Source organism: Haliotis rufescens, unplaced genomic scaffold (assembly GCF_023055435.1).
Source record: "Haliotis rufescens isolate VD_foot unplaced genomic scaffold, xgHalRufe1.0.p SCAF_10, whole genome shotgun sequence".
In the NCBI taxonomy this organism is placed as follows: Eukaryota; Metazoa; Mollusca; class Gastropoda; order Lepetellida; family Haliotidae; genus Haliotis; species Haliotis rufescens.
This window is the reverse complement of record NW_025963780.1, coordinates 13,989,831-14,007,631: the sequence shown is the minus strand read 5'-3', so window position 1 is coordinate 14,007,631 and position 17,801 is coordinate 13,989,831. Positions and strand designations below refer to the sequence as shown.

Here is a 17,801-nt window from a genome sequence, read left to right as displayed (position 1 = left end):
TTCTGAGGTTGCCTTCATCCAAGACGCCACCAAACGTGAAGTAAAGACCAAAGGAGTGTGGATGACTCAATAAACAATAACTGAGGCGCTTTAGGCATTGTTATGAAAATGGCATTTCATAGTTTACTTTGAAACATTAACCGTGCTGATATCACCAGCTGCAGAGTGTGTACGTTTTTTCGCCTGTTTTTGTATTTGTAAAAGAAATATGTAAAGTTAGTCATTTATCAGGATATTAAGTTACAAAAACAATCCCAGTTGCAGGAACAGGTGCCCCTGCCTAGATTAACATTCCGCTCTGGCCTCAGTCTTTAGAAGAGTGCTACCTGTAAATCATATTCAACCTACGTCACGTTGTCCTGACAACCTAAAAAAAAACACAACTTGACTTGAGGAGTGTTCTCCTCAGATTGTCCGCCCGACTGTATATCCCGACAGAGGCTGCAGGAAAACAGCGGCGCACCGTAGGGCTGTATGTGTAGAAGTTGCTCTCATTATTATGGTAGTTCGCCTAGAAGGGTGCTTGTATTACGGTTCTTTCTGTGCTGCTTGTGTATCTTGGAAAATGCCCCTCTGACAAAGTTTAATTATGCTTACAAAGTTGTCTTTCACAGCACATGCCTTTCCTAAAAAGACAGCATGGCAGAAGTTAGGCACCATGGTTTGAAAAAAACCCAACATATTGACCGTTTTCAATCTTTCTGCCTATACCTACACATCGTACTGTGAACAATAATTTATTTATATCAAGCATATAGCATGCATAACCCTGTTGGTCAGGATACTTCCTCTGCCTAGAGCTGACAGAGCGTCTAAGTTTGATCCCTTGCTCTTTATCTTAATATAACGTTTCCAAACCTGAACAAACTGTCTTCACGTCAACACCATCGCGTTATCCGAGAGTTGTCTTTCTGATGCACTTAACTGTAAACACTGGTGCCTGACCTTCGTGTAAACCAACAGAGCATCGGCGTGTTGCTGACCAGAGAACGATCTACATGTATACACAGGGATGTAGATCACAACCGGATATTCTCCTTAAACATTTCTGTCTTATTCATCTGATTAAACGTATTTTGCTGGAACTATAGTGAACAATATTGCCAGCTTCAGTATCTTCATATCTCTCAATAACTATTCCAGTCTACTATATAATGTACTGGGCGGATGTATGGTTTTAAGAAATTTTACATTTATGGCTTTTATTGCAAATATATTTTTAAATTCCTAATAAAGTGGGCCTGGTGCAATCAGGAAAGCATTAAACCAACACTAATGCGAAGAATCTGACAAGATGGTTCTTGATGCTCCATAATAAATGCTTCGAACTACCGTAGATAGTGGTAGTTCCCAGTCTAGGTACATAGTGTGGTCTGATCGAACCGGAATATATCATACTAAACTGACAGTCAAAGAAACTTTACCACTTTCAAAATGTACGTGCAAAAAATAAAAACACAAGTTTAAACTAAAACAATTTAACACATATCGTCCAAACACAACAATGATCTAAGCGATACACGAAAGAGTGAAAACACGTGCAGCTTGAGCAGCCGAAACTACCCGTGCAGTAAGTGTATATAAAATATTATTAATTAATTAAATTAAATAAAAAATATTAATAATACGGACGGCATGTCACACACTGATAAAGAAACCCCCACAGAATTGCCACGACAGTCACCCGAACAACACGAGCGGGCGCTGGGTATGATACAGATGGGAGCCACCCATGCCCACATTGCTGGATCTTTTGGTTGCTCCCGTGTTGCTGTAACTAATATGATGCAAAGTTACAGACAGACCGGGCAGACATCAGACAGGCCAAGAACAGACAGACCAGGGTAACTTTGCCCAATGAAAACCGTTACTTGCGTACTTTGCATCTCTGGAATCCATTCCTGACAGTGACGTCATCAGCGACGAATGCCTTAGGTCATATGGTTAGTCGATTTACCTTGGCCAGGCGACTCGGGGCTCAAGGAACTAGGGCTTACAAACCTTACAGTGGGCAGTTATTGACAGCGCAACATCGTCGTCAGAAATTGAGCCCGGACTCTACGTCGTTGGCGGCGACGTTACTGGCAGAGGGTCGTCTTCACTGATGAAAGGCGGTGCTGTCTGTTTAGAACTGATGGAAGACAGGGTGTTTATAGTCCAGTAATTAAAAGGTCCAGGTTCAACAAAATTGACGGAAAAGGTTTATTGCTGGATTTTGGTGCCTTGGCACCTATACATTAAAAGAAAAAATAGTTTACCAAAATCGGACATGGGGAACCATCCGAAAATAGGTCAAATCCAAGATGGCCGCCAACAAAAGTAATAATAGTCATAAACGTGGAATCAATAACAAAAAAACCATTTATGATGAGTCTATCTATATTAGCTTGCCAGGATAAATGCAAAGGAATGTATATTTAACAATTTTGAAATTCACATAGAAATTTAAAATAATGCTTCAAAATGACGAAAAAGTACATACATTTGTTAATATCAGTAATTCTTGCAGAACATGAACCGATTTATTATAATGTTGACGTTTAACATATAAAATCATGCAGTTTATTGTCTTCACATAAATATTCAAGTTAGAAACAAGTATAATTGAAAAAAACCCAAGTATTCCCTTCTTCAAAATGGCGGCCGAGAATACAATGTTTTAAAGATAGACCTCAAGAACATAAAGGTATGTATAAGCTATTTTTCTTTTATAGCTAAAATGAAAACTTGTATAATATATAGTTGATTGGCTCTAGAGAGGAATAACTGATGACAATATGAACAAATATAAATATAAAATTTGAAACAGAGCCTTAAAATTAACATCAACATTTGTTTAAAGGAAAATCAAGGGAGATAATCCAAACTCCGGGAAGCAGTTATTTTTCTCAAATGGTATTAGCTTCTCAGAAACTTTATTAAAAGTTAATTCAGAAGATATAATCAAGACATTTAGCACAAAAATCATTTGCTATAATCGGAAAAGCAACATTTGTATCTGGACACATGTCAACCATATTTCTATCAACTGTTACTATTCGCAGGTGACTATTCTCAACTGAAGGTGTCCTATGTAGATCACATATGGCGACTTGTTTGCTATGTATGGAACCAGTTAACCTGGACAAACCACAGGATTATGTGAAGTTGACAGCAAAATGCTGCTGTAAATTCGATGCACCAGACATCATATACAGCTGTAGCCTGTTGGTACGCAGACAGTGTCGAAGTATGCATATAAATCCAAAGGCAATCAAAGTAGCTGAAAACCTTTTGATCATATGTTTAAGCCTTAAATTTTAAAACTCACTGTTTTCTATGTGGTACTTGTACAAACATCCATATAGAAGTGTACTTCAGCCGTGCGATGGCTCTTCAGTTACTCAACATATGTCTGCAACATACTGTGTCAACAGGCAAGTTGATTGGGCCAAGATGGTACAGTCAAGTATTGTGCCCATATACGATCTACCAGCTGAAGAAGCTATCCATGACCATGCTTGTGATAAGAATTTTCGGAGAGGGACAAGTATACCTGCAGCTAATATTGAACATGGGGAGGTTCCACCAAAGAAACGGAGACTTGGTCGACTGAAGTGTATGTCCTAGATGACAGCATTTGAGATTGCCATTTATTACTTGGAAGAGAATGATGATGAAACGATTCCTTTGGACAATTTGCATCACATTATGAAGTCAATGAGTGCACTGAGTGATGATCAACTACACACTACATCTCAGCTGAAAAGGGAATTCATGAATCATTATGGGAACAAGGTATTCATAACTAATCAGGCAACAACCTAACATTGCATCTCTTACGGCATATGAAAATGTTGCAAAGGTTGACAAATCCGACATGGACAGTTTGATTAAAGTTGGAGGAGGATACATTCATACGCAGGTAGAGAGCATGTCGAAACATGTTGATGTGTATCTCGACAATGAGCAGATGGCATTGATTGACACCAATCTTGATTACCTCCCACATGCATTACGCATCCTCCTTCAAGCTATCATCAAGAGCTGAGCTGCGTCATTGGGTCAGGCAATAATGCATTCGAAATGTCCCCATCATTTCTGCCTCCTCGACAAGTTTGACAAAGTATCACACTATAACACATATATGGTCATCGTAATTTAGTGGATATGATAAGCCAACTCGGTTTCAGCTCCTCGTAAATCTAGAAAATTCTCGTTGACCACTCATGGTGTTCACCTAATCAGAGACATTGCAGATACATTCGTGCAATACGAGGCTGGTTATATAGATCATGCCAGCAAAAGGTTTGATGGGACTGGCTCAATCCATGCCATGGGCGAGATGGTGAGACGGAGGGTACCAAGAGTTAAGGTGGACTTGGATGATGTTAAAAAAATCAACAGTGTCAAACCATTCTCACAAAGAAATCCAAAGGCAGTGCTGGCGAACATTATCTATTCACCAATTGGTGACTTCTGTCTTGATGAAAAGAATAGCAAACTAGATAACTAGATACTTCTGTGTGTGTTGACCACTGTGTTCCGGTTGCATGCAGTTGCTCCATTCTGACATTCCATACCCCAGGAAGAGCTCTGAGATTATCAACGTGACACCAAGTGACGAATCCTGTGTCAGATCAACGCTGGAGTATATTTCCAAACATGCCAGATGACATGGATTCACACCGGTTATTACAATCGACCAGCAACTTTGGTGAAATGCATACATGATCATCGAATCACGGCCAGCTGAGAGCCCCTTGCATCAAATAGCCCTGGTCTTAGGGGGGATTCCATACTTAGATGAGTTTTGTGGGTACAGTTGGGAATCTGATGGCTGGATCTGGGTTAATGGAGATCATCACTCAAGTATATTCAGAGGGTAGTACAGATCAGATGTTGTCCGGCAAATCAGTGTCACAAGCTGTGCGGGCTCATTTCTTGAGGAACCACTTCTGCAATGCTCTTATCGTGTTTGATGGTTATTGTGGTGTTTTTTTACCAAGGATGAGACCCATCAGAGAAGAACTGCAAGTGAGATTGGAGTGGATGTGGATTTGACACCAGACTTGATTCTGAAAATGAAGAAAAAGCCCTTTTGGCAAATGGTAGAAACAAACAGAAATTCATCACTCTGTTGGGGTCAAAAAACGAAAAAAGGTGGGTTTTCAGATTAAACACTCATCCGGAGATGCTGACTATGACATTTCAATGTATGCCTGTACATTGGCTCAAACACAGCCTGTGGTAGTGGTAGGGAATGACACCGACCTTCTCATCCTGTTGCAATATCACTTCAGACCCGATACCATGAGGCCATCTTTCTTCAGACAAGTACAAAGATCACTGACATCTTCATCCTACAGATGATCCTTGATCCTAATCTCAGCCATTCTTTGCTCTTTGTACATGCATTGTCAGGGACCGACACAACATCGAGGCCATATGGCATAGGGATGGTCTCAGGAATATTAAAAGGTTTTCATGGTGACAGGTGGAAACCATGCAGAAATCGAGCAAGCTGGTAGTCAGGCACTTGCAATCCTCTGCGGCTGTATGCCTGGCTTGGATTTGAATTCTGAACGTGTGACAAAATTCACTGAGAAGGTATGTATCAAGCTCAAATTACCTACCCCTTCGACACCTTCCACCGACATCAGATGCTGCCAGATTGCCCAGCTAACTAGTCTGACTCCAAGTGCAGACCTGGCTAGACAACAATATGGATGCGACAGAATGGGGCTGGACGTTTCACAAGAGCAACAAGGGCACTATATTGAAACCAATCACAAGGCACCAAGCTGTCACTCCTAAATTTCTGTTGAAAATAATCAGATACAATTGCACTGGAAAGTGTGATGAAAACACATGCTCATGCACAAAAAAATTGTCTACAATGTACCTCAGCATGTGGACAATGCAAAGGGATGACATTTTCAAATGGACCAAGTCATGACTTTTCTGACATTACAGAATAATCGTCTCTTCATGTCGAGAATATGAGTGTGAATATAAAGACTGTCTTGAACTTTAGACATTTAAATTGATAGTAAGTTTGACTTGTAAACTGTAGTATTGCAGGGTTATTCCCTCTTTATAAGCCCGTGTTAAGTATTTTGTAGTCCGATATGGAACAATTGCATTTTTTTCACATTTCGGGCAGCCGTAATTTATTTCTGTGTAAGATTTCACTTTAAAATTGTTAAATATATATTCCCCTGTCTTAATCCTATGAAGTTGATTATAAATAGTCATCATCCATGTTTAGATTTTGATTGATTCTTTTTTTTTTACTTTTTCGATTTTCGTTTGTATTGATGGCGGCCATCTTGGATTTGACCTATTTTGGGTGTTTCCCCAAGTCAAATTTTGGTAAACTATTTTTTTTTTTAAAGTAGACCTATCAAGGCAGTGAAATGTGTTAAAAAACTTTTTCCGTCAATTTTGTTGAACCTTCATGAAAAATAAACCTTTAATTACCGGACTATTACCACCGATGGGGAAAACGAACGGCTGCATGTTGCGTTCAGGAGGTCTTGCCTTATTGTGGAGGGGAGGAATTTGTGGACAGGAGAGAACACCACTGGTCATCGTTAACATGGGTGACATTGTTCTACCGTTTGTACAATAGCTGCCATGTGGTGTTCGTTATCAGCATGACAGCTCGAATTGTAGATAACTTCCTTGCAGCCAACAACGTCAACGTGTTGCACGTTCCCCCATAAATCACCTTGGGGATGGCATGGATCGTCGTGTTAGACAGCGACATCCTCTAGCCAAGGGACAAGAACTTATCCAGGCCATGCAAGAAGAATGACGACGTATCCCACGTGACGTCATCAGTCGACTGACCTTCTTCTGTGCGCCGGAGGGGCTTTGGGTGTTCTGTAGCAGTGGTGGTCATACACGCTATTAATGTGACGTGCCATTGAACTTGAGCGATTTTAAATGTGTGTGCCCTTTGTCCATTACATTGAAAGCTTGGCCGTTAGTTTTTAAACTGGGCTTAATTCCATACTGAAAATGGTTCCCGGCTCTCTGTGTGCGTCGTCAACTTACATTGTGATATGTAGAGAAGGAGACCAGCTTACTGGGCCCTGTGCTTATATCACGGGGCCATTGCTCTGCCTCGTCGATCGTCAGTATTCGACATCAATGTTCGCACACGTGATCCTTCGTCATCTAGAAGGATCACATTTTGTGCCATGTACCAAAGAGGGTGTGCTTCAGATTATGTAATTAGTTTGCAAACATATAGTTCCATGCAAACATATAGCATCATTGATCAGAACAGTAATGACTTTTCCCCAAAGACGTAGATGTGCTCTTGATTGTATGTTGATGTTGCAGTATGCTGACAACGAGGAGGACGTGCTGAGGTACCAGCTTGAGAAGAGGATGGGCGTGGAGCTCCAGGATCTCCCTGCCACAAAACTTGCCAGGTGGGTTCCTCTGACATGATGATAGTGTATATATCCTTTACAGAATGACAGTAGGCATATCCTCAAAAGTCATCAGTTGTATATACGCCTGCGTTGAAGATATCACTATCCGTGTTGCAGGGAGAAGGTGGAGAAGCGGCAGCTGCAGCTGAAGGCGGAACGGGAGCACAGGCGTGTAGTCAGGGCTGTAGATGCCTTTCTCAAGGTCAGCCACTAGCTATTGGTCAATTGGGTTCTCCCTTACAACTTCCACCATTAATATACTGAACCGCCAAAAATACGTCACCCCAAGTATCATTGCATGAAAAGTTGTCATTGAAATATCTGGGGATTTTTGTCAAAGTTTCTAAAATGTAACATTACCTTGTCCGGAAAAATGTAATTTGATGATAAAAAACAAACAAAGCAGATGACAATAAAACCGATCGCCCAAACGCATTACGGCAACGGCCATAGTTACCTGATTCACGTGAGTTCCGTGTTAATTGAAATGCACATGCGTTCCCCCATTTCTTGCACTATAAAAATCCACCCAGACCGGATAACATTCATTCGTTATTGAATTGCTACCACATGCCAAGATTGACAAGAAATCAGCGACACTAAGCCCTTGGACGATTGCAAGCTGGCCAAACCGCCCGTCAAGTAGCCAATGCATTTCAAGTCCACGTAAGGACCATATACAGGCTCCAGCAAAGGTACCAGACCACCAACACTACAGATGACCGACCACGTATTGGAAGACCAAGGGTCACCACCCGACGTCAGGATCGTCAGATTGTGCGACAGCATCTTCAAGATTGCTTTGTTACTGCTGCGGAAACTGCTCGACAGACCATGGGGACACACCAGCGACACATTAGTGCGGACACGTGCGTCGACGATTGACGAGCAGACACCTCCACTGTCACAGGCCACACCGAGGACCCATTCTGACACCACGTCATCGCCGGGGCCGTCTTCAATGGGCAACACAGCACCAGTATTGGCGCCACCAGCAGTGGAGAAGAGTCTGTATCTCAACAGCAGATGGCAGAGAGAGAGAGAGAGAGAGAGAGAGAGAGAAAGAGAAAGAGGGAGAGAGAGTGTGTGTGTCTGGCGACGCCGTGGGGAACGTTATTCGGATGCTTATGTTGTTGAAAGAGACTCGTGGGGTGGTCCGAGCATCATGGTATCGGGAAGAATGGGTCTTGCACAGAGGGTCGGCCATGTGGTCTTCCAGAACATCGGCAATTGTGTCACAGCAGCTCGGTACATTGATCAAGTCTTGAGACCACACGCCAACCTCATTTGGCACGTTGCCGCAACCATGAGTTTCAGCATGATAACGCCCGTGCCCACACTGCGGGATCAACACGAGACTTCGTCCAGCAGAATGGCGTCAGAACCATGCAGTGGCCTGCCCTCAGTCCCGGTTTAAATCCCATGGAGCACATGTGGGACGAGATTCAAAGACGGCTGAATGACGTCCGACCAAGGCCGACAACTGCAGCTGAACTGCGTCAGGCGTTCCTCAGAGTGTGGGTTCAAGTGCCTATGGCCTTCATTAACCGCCTGATCCATTCCATGTATCGACGTTGCACGGCAGTCATCAATGCACATGGCGGACACACGAGATACTGACTTGTGATGCCATTTTCTCAGAGACTAGTGTTGTGTTTCCCTTTTAAGAACATTTGATACTTTAGTTTCAACCTTGATGATCAGTTTTGTCAAGTTTCATCGATTTAATATGTCTCAAAGTATGTTTACAGTGTTTGGACAAATAAGGTTCCTCATTTTTCTATCCATGGTGACGTTTCTTTTGCGGTTCATTATATATCAACTTTGAGCTTAGACAAATACGTGACAAGACAATTCGCTTAATATCAAATAAGTCAAATGTCTCATGAACAGGTTTATGGATGTATTTTCACGGATTGACACCCACTACAATAGTAGACACACCACCAATCGTACCTCATAACAGATCAGTCAATACCAGGGTAGGAATGTTCACAAAGTGATGACTGAAGGCATCCAGCTGCAAGCAGCTTGAAATCAATCCGGAAATAACCACAATCCCTTTCAAGTCAGTCAAATTTTCGATGGTACGTCACAGCAATCATGATTAGGGAATTTAAACGTCGATCACGTTACCTATGCTAATTGGTCTAAAATTTGGTTGGGTACGGAACGTACATTGTAACTTCGACAAATGATGTTGTATTCGGACCCAAATCACTTTCTTAAGCTGAAAGGCCGTAGTCGCTGACCAATTAGATCAGATAACCATCAGTGGGACAAGGGCGACAATACGTCGAACCAAGCCAGACTGCCAGATGAGTAAATATATGTTTTAAACTAAGAAACATAATTCGTTCCAGAAAATACAGGCAAAAACAATTTTCCACTGGTATCCCGTGTTGTCTAAATACGCTTATGAATTATTGTTTATTTTTTTCACTATCTTAATAAAATACATTTTGCAGGTACTTAAACGTCATAATGCTGACTGCAATGCCACAATCAGCAGAGACGAACTGCAGGCGGCGCTTCGTGACGTAAGTATATCATGTCTATCCATTTATCATTGTGGCTGTAGTGCTCCTATTTCGTATATTCATAAAAAATATTATTGCAAGCAAGGATAGAAGACATCTATTGTATGTGTATATACAAAAAATAGCCATACTAGCTTGGTGCCGACGTAAAAGATTGATATTTTGTTTCTTCTATGATAGTTATATAATCACCCTTTGTTATTTCTGTAATAATTATATATTGAGGCATGCGACCGAGTGGTTGAAGGATCGTCACTCAGTACTGGATCTCAATAGAGAGGTGTGATGCAACGTATCTGTGTGTGCATGTCTTCTGCAGAACAGATTAAAGATCCATTGCACATTTATCCTGGGCAACAATATGATACTGTACGTAGAGGCAGGCCTATACAGATATACAGAGAGAATATACACATGTATGTTGGCTACACTCTAGGAGGCCACCTTCACCAGGACGCGCCGTAGACGGATCTTCGGAGACGTGGACAACGACACCATCCTGCAATATCTGGACAGGGACGGGAACGGAGAGGTAAGGTGGATGTCATCTCGTCTACAAAAACAAAAATAGAAATATGTTATTCACAGTTACAAATCACCTGTAGGTAGCTGATCCTTTTCCTGTAACATATCACAAATTACGAGCTGATGCATTGTGACATTCACACATACTAAGGTGATCCGTTGTTTGTGACATTCACATATACTGAGCTACTCCTTTGTTTGTGACATATCGCATATAACTAGGTGACCCTTTGTTTGTGACGGATCACATATAACGAGCTGATCCTTTGTCTGTGACATATCACATATAACTAGGTGATCCTTTGTTTGTGATATATCACATTTAACGAGCTGATCCTTTGTTTGAGACATTCACATATACTGAGATAATCCTTTGTTTGGGACATATCGCTAATATCTAGGTGACCTTTTGTTTTTGACGGATCACATATAACGAGCTGATCCTTTGTTTGTGACACAAGCAAATAACTAGGTGACCCTCTGTTTGTGACGGATCACAATATAACGAGCTAATACTCTGTTTGTGACATATCGGAAATAACTAGGTGACCCTTTGTTTGTGACAGATCACATATAACGAGCTGATCCTTTGTTTGTGACATATCACATATAACGAGCTGATCCTTTGTTTGTGACATATCGGAAATAACTTGGTGACCCTTTGTTTGTGACAGATCCCATATAACGAGCTGATCCTTTGTTTGTGACATATCACATATAACGAGCTGATCCTTTTTTGTGACATATAGGAAATAACTAGGTGACCCTTTGTTTGTTGCGGATCACATATAACGAGCTGATCCTTTGTTTGTGACATATCGGAAATAACTAGGTGACCCTTTGTTTGTGACAGATCCCATATAACGAGCTGATCCTTTGTTTGTGACATATCACATATAACGAGCTGATCCTTTTTTGTGACATATAGGAAATAACTAGGTGACCCTTTGTTTGTTGCGGATCACATATAACGAGCTGATCCTTTGTTTGTGACATATCGGAAATAACTAGGTGACCCTTTGTTTGTGACAGATCACATATAACGAGCTGAGCCTTTGTTTGTGACATATAGGAAATAACTAGGTGACGCTTTGTTTGTGACAGATCACATATAACGAGCTGATGCGGTTTATGGAAGAAACAGGGATCACACTGCAAACTCGTTTCCTTGGTTACGATAGGCAGGAAGTAAACAGCCTGTTCAGCTTCTTCTCGACGCTACAGACCACACTGCTGACCAATGTCAAGAGGATATATGTTGAGGTAAACCGGCTCTTGCGTTTGGAACATCCTCATCTTGATAGTATATAAAATCCTGAACTGTGCAGGTTATCTTTCAAAACACCTTTACATTGTTTAAGCACCGTACAAGGGGACGGACAAGCAGTGTTTCATTTTCTTTGTCGTTCCCAGGAAAGGGACATAGAGAGGACTGTTGGCATCAACACTGGTCACGTGGGCACTACAGACTTTGTCCTGGAGGAGGGGGACAGGGAGTTTATTGTGGAGGTGAGTACATTACACTAACCTGAGAAATGGTTTCATAATCACAAACATAATGGTTAAAAGAAGCCAAATGATGTGTGATCTTATTCCACAATTATTCAACTGATTCCTTGTGTGACAGCGGGGCAGACGGTCAGTCACAGCCTTCCTCAAATACTATGTCGCCATCAACGACCCTCCAATGAAGCACCTCGCCACCATCGAGGAAGGCGTGATGCTACTTTCCCAACCCCCAATACAACCAACATCTGTAGCTTCAGACCTCCCGTACATAGACGGGACAATCTCCGCGGCGGATGATCCCCTGTCTGTGGCCGATATATCCCTCGAGGAGAAGCTCCCAAGTGAGTGATCTTCTCTTGTTAGTTCAGGATTTCATGGAGAACATTTACACTCGACAGTATACTATTGACATGATCTCCTCTTGTTGGTACAGGGTTTAATGAAGAACATTTACACTCGTCAGTATACTATTGACATGATCTCCTCTTGTTGGTACATGGTTTCATGAAGGAACATTTACACTCGTCAGTATACTATTGACATGATCTCCTCTTGTTGGTACAGGGTTTTATGGGGAACATTTACACTCGTCAGTATACTATTGACATGATCTCCTCTTGTTGGTACATGGTTTCATGAAGAACATTTACACTCGTCAGTATACTATTGACATGATCTTCTCTTGTAGGTACAGGGTTTCATAGGGAACATTTACACTCGTCAGTATACTATTGACATGATCTCCTCTTGTTGGTACATGGTTTTATGGAGAACATTTACACTCGTCAGTATACTATTGACATGATCTTCTCTTGTTAGTCCAGGGTTTCATGGGGAACATTGACACTTGTCAGTATACTATTGACATGATCTCCTCTTGTTGGTACAGGGTTTCATGGGGAACATTTACATTCGTCAGTATACTATTGACATGATCTCCTCTTGTTAGTCCAGGATTTCATGGAGAACATTTACACTCGTCAGTATACTATTGACATGATCTCCTCTTGTTGGTACAGGGTTTCATGGGGAACATATACACTCGTCAGTATACTATTGACATGATCTCCTCTTGTTGGTACGTGGTTTCATGAAGAACACTTGCATTTGTTAGTGTAAGATTATCATGATCTTCACCGATTTTTCATGATTTCAAGGGGAACATTACATTCGTCAGCATAGGGTTAACATGATCTCCTCTGAGTATGGAATACTGTAAGGGACATTCTCCCGATCTCGAAATATATGCAAAAGTGCTAGAACGCTAGATATGTCAGAAATCTCGCTTTCTCGCGATCTCGCATTCTCGTGTTTTTGTTACCAAGCACTTTTTGTCAAAAGTCGACAACGAGAGATTGCGACATTTGGACATGATGTAAAATCTCAATTGTCAAATGAGGCCACAAAAATACGAAATCGCGAGTACGCGTGATTTTATTTTATCGCGTTTACGCGTTCTCGCGTTTTATGGGCTGTCCGCACTAATATCGCGTAATATCATTTGGTCAAGGCGCATGCACACGTTAGTATTCCTGTCGTCGTTCTTATTTCATGCTCTTCATTCAGCTAGTAGCATTTAGCAAAATTATGACTTGAAGTTCCTAGAAATAGAAATATTGCTAATATGTGTGTTCCTATTTTCTTTACTTGATGAATTACTCCACACCCGTAGCCCTACTGATTACGCATGATGCATGTGAATCGCACCCTTCGACAGTAACTGTACACGGATGCCTAAAACAGTACGATAAGAAACAAAATATAATGTGAACAATAAAATGCCTCCCGTCTCCCATGATTTAAAAAAAATCAATCAAACACTTACCATTAATTTATTGCGGCCTTAACATGCACATGCACATATACCATCATAGGTACGCCCAAGGGACGCAACTCTGCATAGTAAATTGCGACGCCACAGACGACTGAGCCACTCATGCTCCCGGCTCTCATGACTATATAGGCAATTGGCAGAGAAACGCGAGATCGGGTGATCGCGACATTCGTCAAGTGTCGCAATCTCACGTTCACGCGTTCTCACGTTTAAAAAAATTATTAACATTAACTGTATTGCAATTGACATAAAAGCACGAGAACGTGAGACCGCGAGATCGCTCCATTGGTCAAGTGTCGCAATAAACTGGTTCCATTATTGGTACTCGACGCGAGCTTAGCGCGATTTAGATAGACAGGAACCCAGTCTAGTGTCGCAATCTCGCGTTCTCGCGTTTTTAAAAATAGTTACATATAACTGTAATGGCAATTTTCACAAGAGCACGAAAACGTGAGAACGCGAGATTGCGACAATGGTCTACTGTCGCGATTTTGTGTTCTTGCGTTGTCGCGTTTTTATGCGCAAATTTGCACAAAGGCATGAGAACGCGAGATCGCGACATTGGTCAAGTGTCTCGATCTTGCGTTATCACGCTTTTTGCCTATACAGTTATGTGTAACTATAAACGAAAACGCGACAACACGAGATCGCGACACTTGACCAATGTTACGATTTTGAGTTCACTATCATTTGACATTCATGTACAGAATTTCTTCTGTAAAATTATATTGAGAATGTTGAGAGTTTTCATGTGAAGTACATAGGAAACTGTAACAACGAGAGAGGACTTGTTTACATATGACTATTACATTTTCAAGCTCAAGTCATAAGTTTGCTAAATTCTGCTTGGAGAATGAAGAGCATGAAAGAAGCAGGACCACAGGACTACTTATGAGCGCATGCGCCTTTGACGTTATGATATTACTCATGCGCACGGATAGAGTCTTTAATGCGAGAACGTAAGATCGCGAGAAAATTAAATGTCACATTCTCGCGCGTTCTTGTGGCCTCATTCGACAAGTCGAAGTTGCGAGATTACGAGATTTTTCATCATGTCCAAATGACGTATGCTCGCGTTTCGACTTTTGGCAAAAAGTGCTATGTATCAAAAGTTTCAGAAAGCGGGATTTGGGCCAAATGTCGCACTTTGGGGATATTTAGCTCGTTTCCAAAGGTCGAGATCGCGAGAATTCGAGATCGCGCGAATGTCCCTCACAGTATTCTATATCTGAGTGGTTTAGGGTTTCTTCGTGAACACGTACATTTGCTCGTATAATAAATTGTTATGGTCATACGGTCGTAACAGGACAGAAGCCATAATGTGTTTCAGTTGTGAACCACGCCCACGGCACATGAACTACAGCCCCGCAAGTTTCCAACATGTTCCTCCAGACTGGGGATAGAACTTCTGACCAGTGTAGCCTGCCAGGGGACGCATTAACGCCCACACTCATCACAAGCAGTGATTGGATTACAATGCATGTCAGATTTTGTATTTAGCCTGACAGTCGTTTGCGTCATTAGGAAACAACTGCAGCTGGTTCGGAATGGGTTAAGCGAGGAATATGTGCATGAAAAAGAGTTTCTAAGTGAAGATAATTGAAACAAAGGCGTAAGTTAGAGAGCAAAAATTACCCACAGACAAATGCGTTGTTGAGTCCTGATTGTTCATGGCGAGTGATTATCGATTGGTAGGTTTCGATATTGTTGCATCACGATCTCTACTATTGTCATATTACTGTCATGTTGTAAGTTTTTTTTATAGAAATCATCGTTATATTATGATGTGTTCATATGTGTTGTACCTGCTTGTACAATGTAACATGTGTTTTGCAGCATTGTACAGATATGTCCAGTATCGCCCACAAGTAACATGTGTACAGTGCAATAACCCTGAACTCGACGTCAAACCCCATTTTACATTGCCTGACATTAGTAACATGTACTTCTGTACCGTGTATATGAGGGAGTTTCACATTTCCCCCATTGTGTCTGTATTGACTTCGAGGAGCGAGATGTCCGTTCGGAAACAATTCATATCCGAGTACAAGTGGTTCAGGAAATCGTTCATTGCCGGTACGAGAGGGGCTCACATCCCGCCATAAAACATGTGTACATTAGCTTGGTGAAATAAGGGACTTTGTACACAAGACCGGTTTATCTGGCCGTAGCCAAGTATGCAAGTTCCACAAGTTATTTTCCTGAAGGCGGGAAAGTATAACGGTTAGTTTAATTATGACTGAAGGAGAGCGCCATTTTGGTTTCTCTAAAAGGTTTGGAGTTTTTAAAATGAAATAAGAGTAATTTAATCCGAACATGTTTTAATCAATCGCCTGCCTCATTCTGTGACTCAGTCATGTTTCGTAATGTAGATAATCCATTCAATTTGTTCATTTTGTTTTTAAGAGGTAAAATGTTTAGGGGATATATATCTATCTTTGCTTAAGTTAACCTGTTTATATTTTGTAAGAATAAACTATTATACGCATTGAGCGATTATCTCCTTTAGCTATAGGCGTAGTATAGAGCTTTATCATGCACTGACCTTGCAATTCTGAACACCGTATCTTTTCAAGCTGTATCACTGAGAGTGAGTGATTATCTCCCTTACCCGAATAGATCTTTTACGCACTACCTTTGCAATGTATCGTATGCTATTCAGGCACCCAGCGAGAAAGGTTTCAGTGAGGAATTCATGTCAAGCATGTAACGCGCACTCAATCTTTCTCCTTTCACACTGTTATTGCAACTTATTGTTCAAAACGATTAAATACCAGGCTTCTATAGAATGACTTTGTTCAATAAACAACACATGTAAAACAACGGGTTTGATATGAGAAATTTGTAATTAGTTGTCTTCATTATCACATGTTGGGTGCTTGCTGTGCACTGTTGAGCACAGAATTGTTTCAAGTAGTTCACTGTATGTAATGGATGATTTATACCGTTTCATGCGGCGGTTTACGGTTCTGCATGGTTTATTTGACAGTTTTTTAAACTTCCGACAGAGATTTTACAACCGTATATGTGTTTTGTTTCTGGATACGTATGGAACCAACAGGCAAGACTCTAGTTTGCAATTGTTTTCTTAAAAAATAATACGGTTGCATGATATATTCACGATGTTTGGGTTGAACAAAGTAACATTCTTCTAAACATACTTCAATTCTAAACCGGCAGTAATCACAACACAACCCAAGTTAACCAAACGGAACCGTACACAAGAGTAATGAGTGGGTTGACTAGTATTGAATAGCTTGACGCAGGAGGAAAGCCCGAAGTGATGCAAGTCTTAGACGTTCACCAATTGGTGAAACCCACGAGCACGGTTATTTATGCTGACAACATAATCGGGGCGAACCTGGATTCGAACACTATGTCATAGGTTTCTGGCGTGCCCAAAGGACACAACTCTGCATAGCGAATACAGCGCCTTAGGCGACTGGGCCAACCGTGCCCCCGTACACAACTGTAACAAACTATCATACAACAAAGATGTTTCAGATGAGATAAGTATTGCGTAACATTCCATGAAGAAACAGTGGCAGTATTACACTATCACAAACTACAAAATATATGAACAATAAGTGCAAAACACACGAGTACATTCAAAATACAAAGGAGGTACATTGTAACAATTCTATTTCAAAACAAGTGTATTATAATGGTATGGAAACACTATGAGTATTGAGCAAAGCTATGGTAATGTTGACCATACAAGGAATTTGTTTATACTTGTAGATATGATAAACTGATCTTGGAAATTGTTTCTGTATAACCTTTGGTAAAAATTATCAAGAAATGTTCCTCTTACAGAGTGTACCAAATTCTTTATCATAATTGAGGATTATTTGTGATTCCCTTTCTCGGTTGTATTTTATATAAGACATTGCATAATGTTGACATCACTTGTTTCACAGAGACGTTGTTTCAATGGGGTTGGTGTTTCTTTTTAATATCTACTAG

General features: G+C 41.1%; 1 protein-coding gene across 1 annotated transcript in view; it reads left to right on the top strand.

The window, feature by feature from the left end:
- The window catches only part of LOC124112110, a 52,782-nt gene extending 36,124 nt beyond the window's left edge, over nucleotides 1-16,658 (top strand). The window contains exons 7-14 of the mRNA XM_046472080.2: nucleotides 7,333-7,424; nucleotides 7,545-7,629; nucleotides 9,896-9,967; nucleotides 10,404-10,499; nucleotides 11,597-11,755; nucleotides 11,906-12,001; nucleotides 12,120-12,342; nucleotides 15,166-16,658. Of these exons, the coding sequence (XP_046328036.2) occupies nucleotides 7,333-7,424; nucleotides 7,545-7,629; nucleotides 9,896-9,967; nucleotides 10,404-10,499; nucleotides 11,597-11,755; nucleotides 11,906-12,001; nucleotides 12,120-12,342; nucleotides 15,166-15,191 (849 nt within the window). The 3' untranslated portion in view covers nucleotides 15,192-16,658. The remainder of the gene's footprint in view (nucleotides 1-7,332; nucleotides 7,425-7,544; nucleotides 7,630-9,895; nucleotides 9,968-10,403; nucleotides 10,500-11,596; nucleotides 11,756-11,905; nucleotides 12,002-12,119; nucleotides 12,343-15,165) is intronic.
- Nucleotides 16,659-17,801: the final 1,143 nt, after the last annotated feature.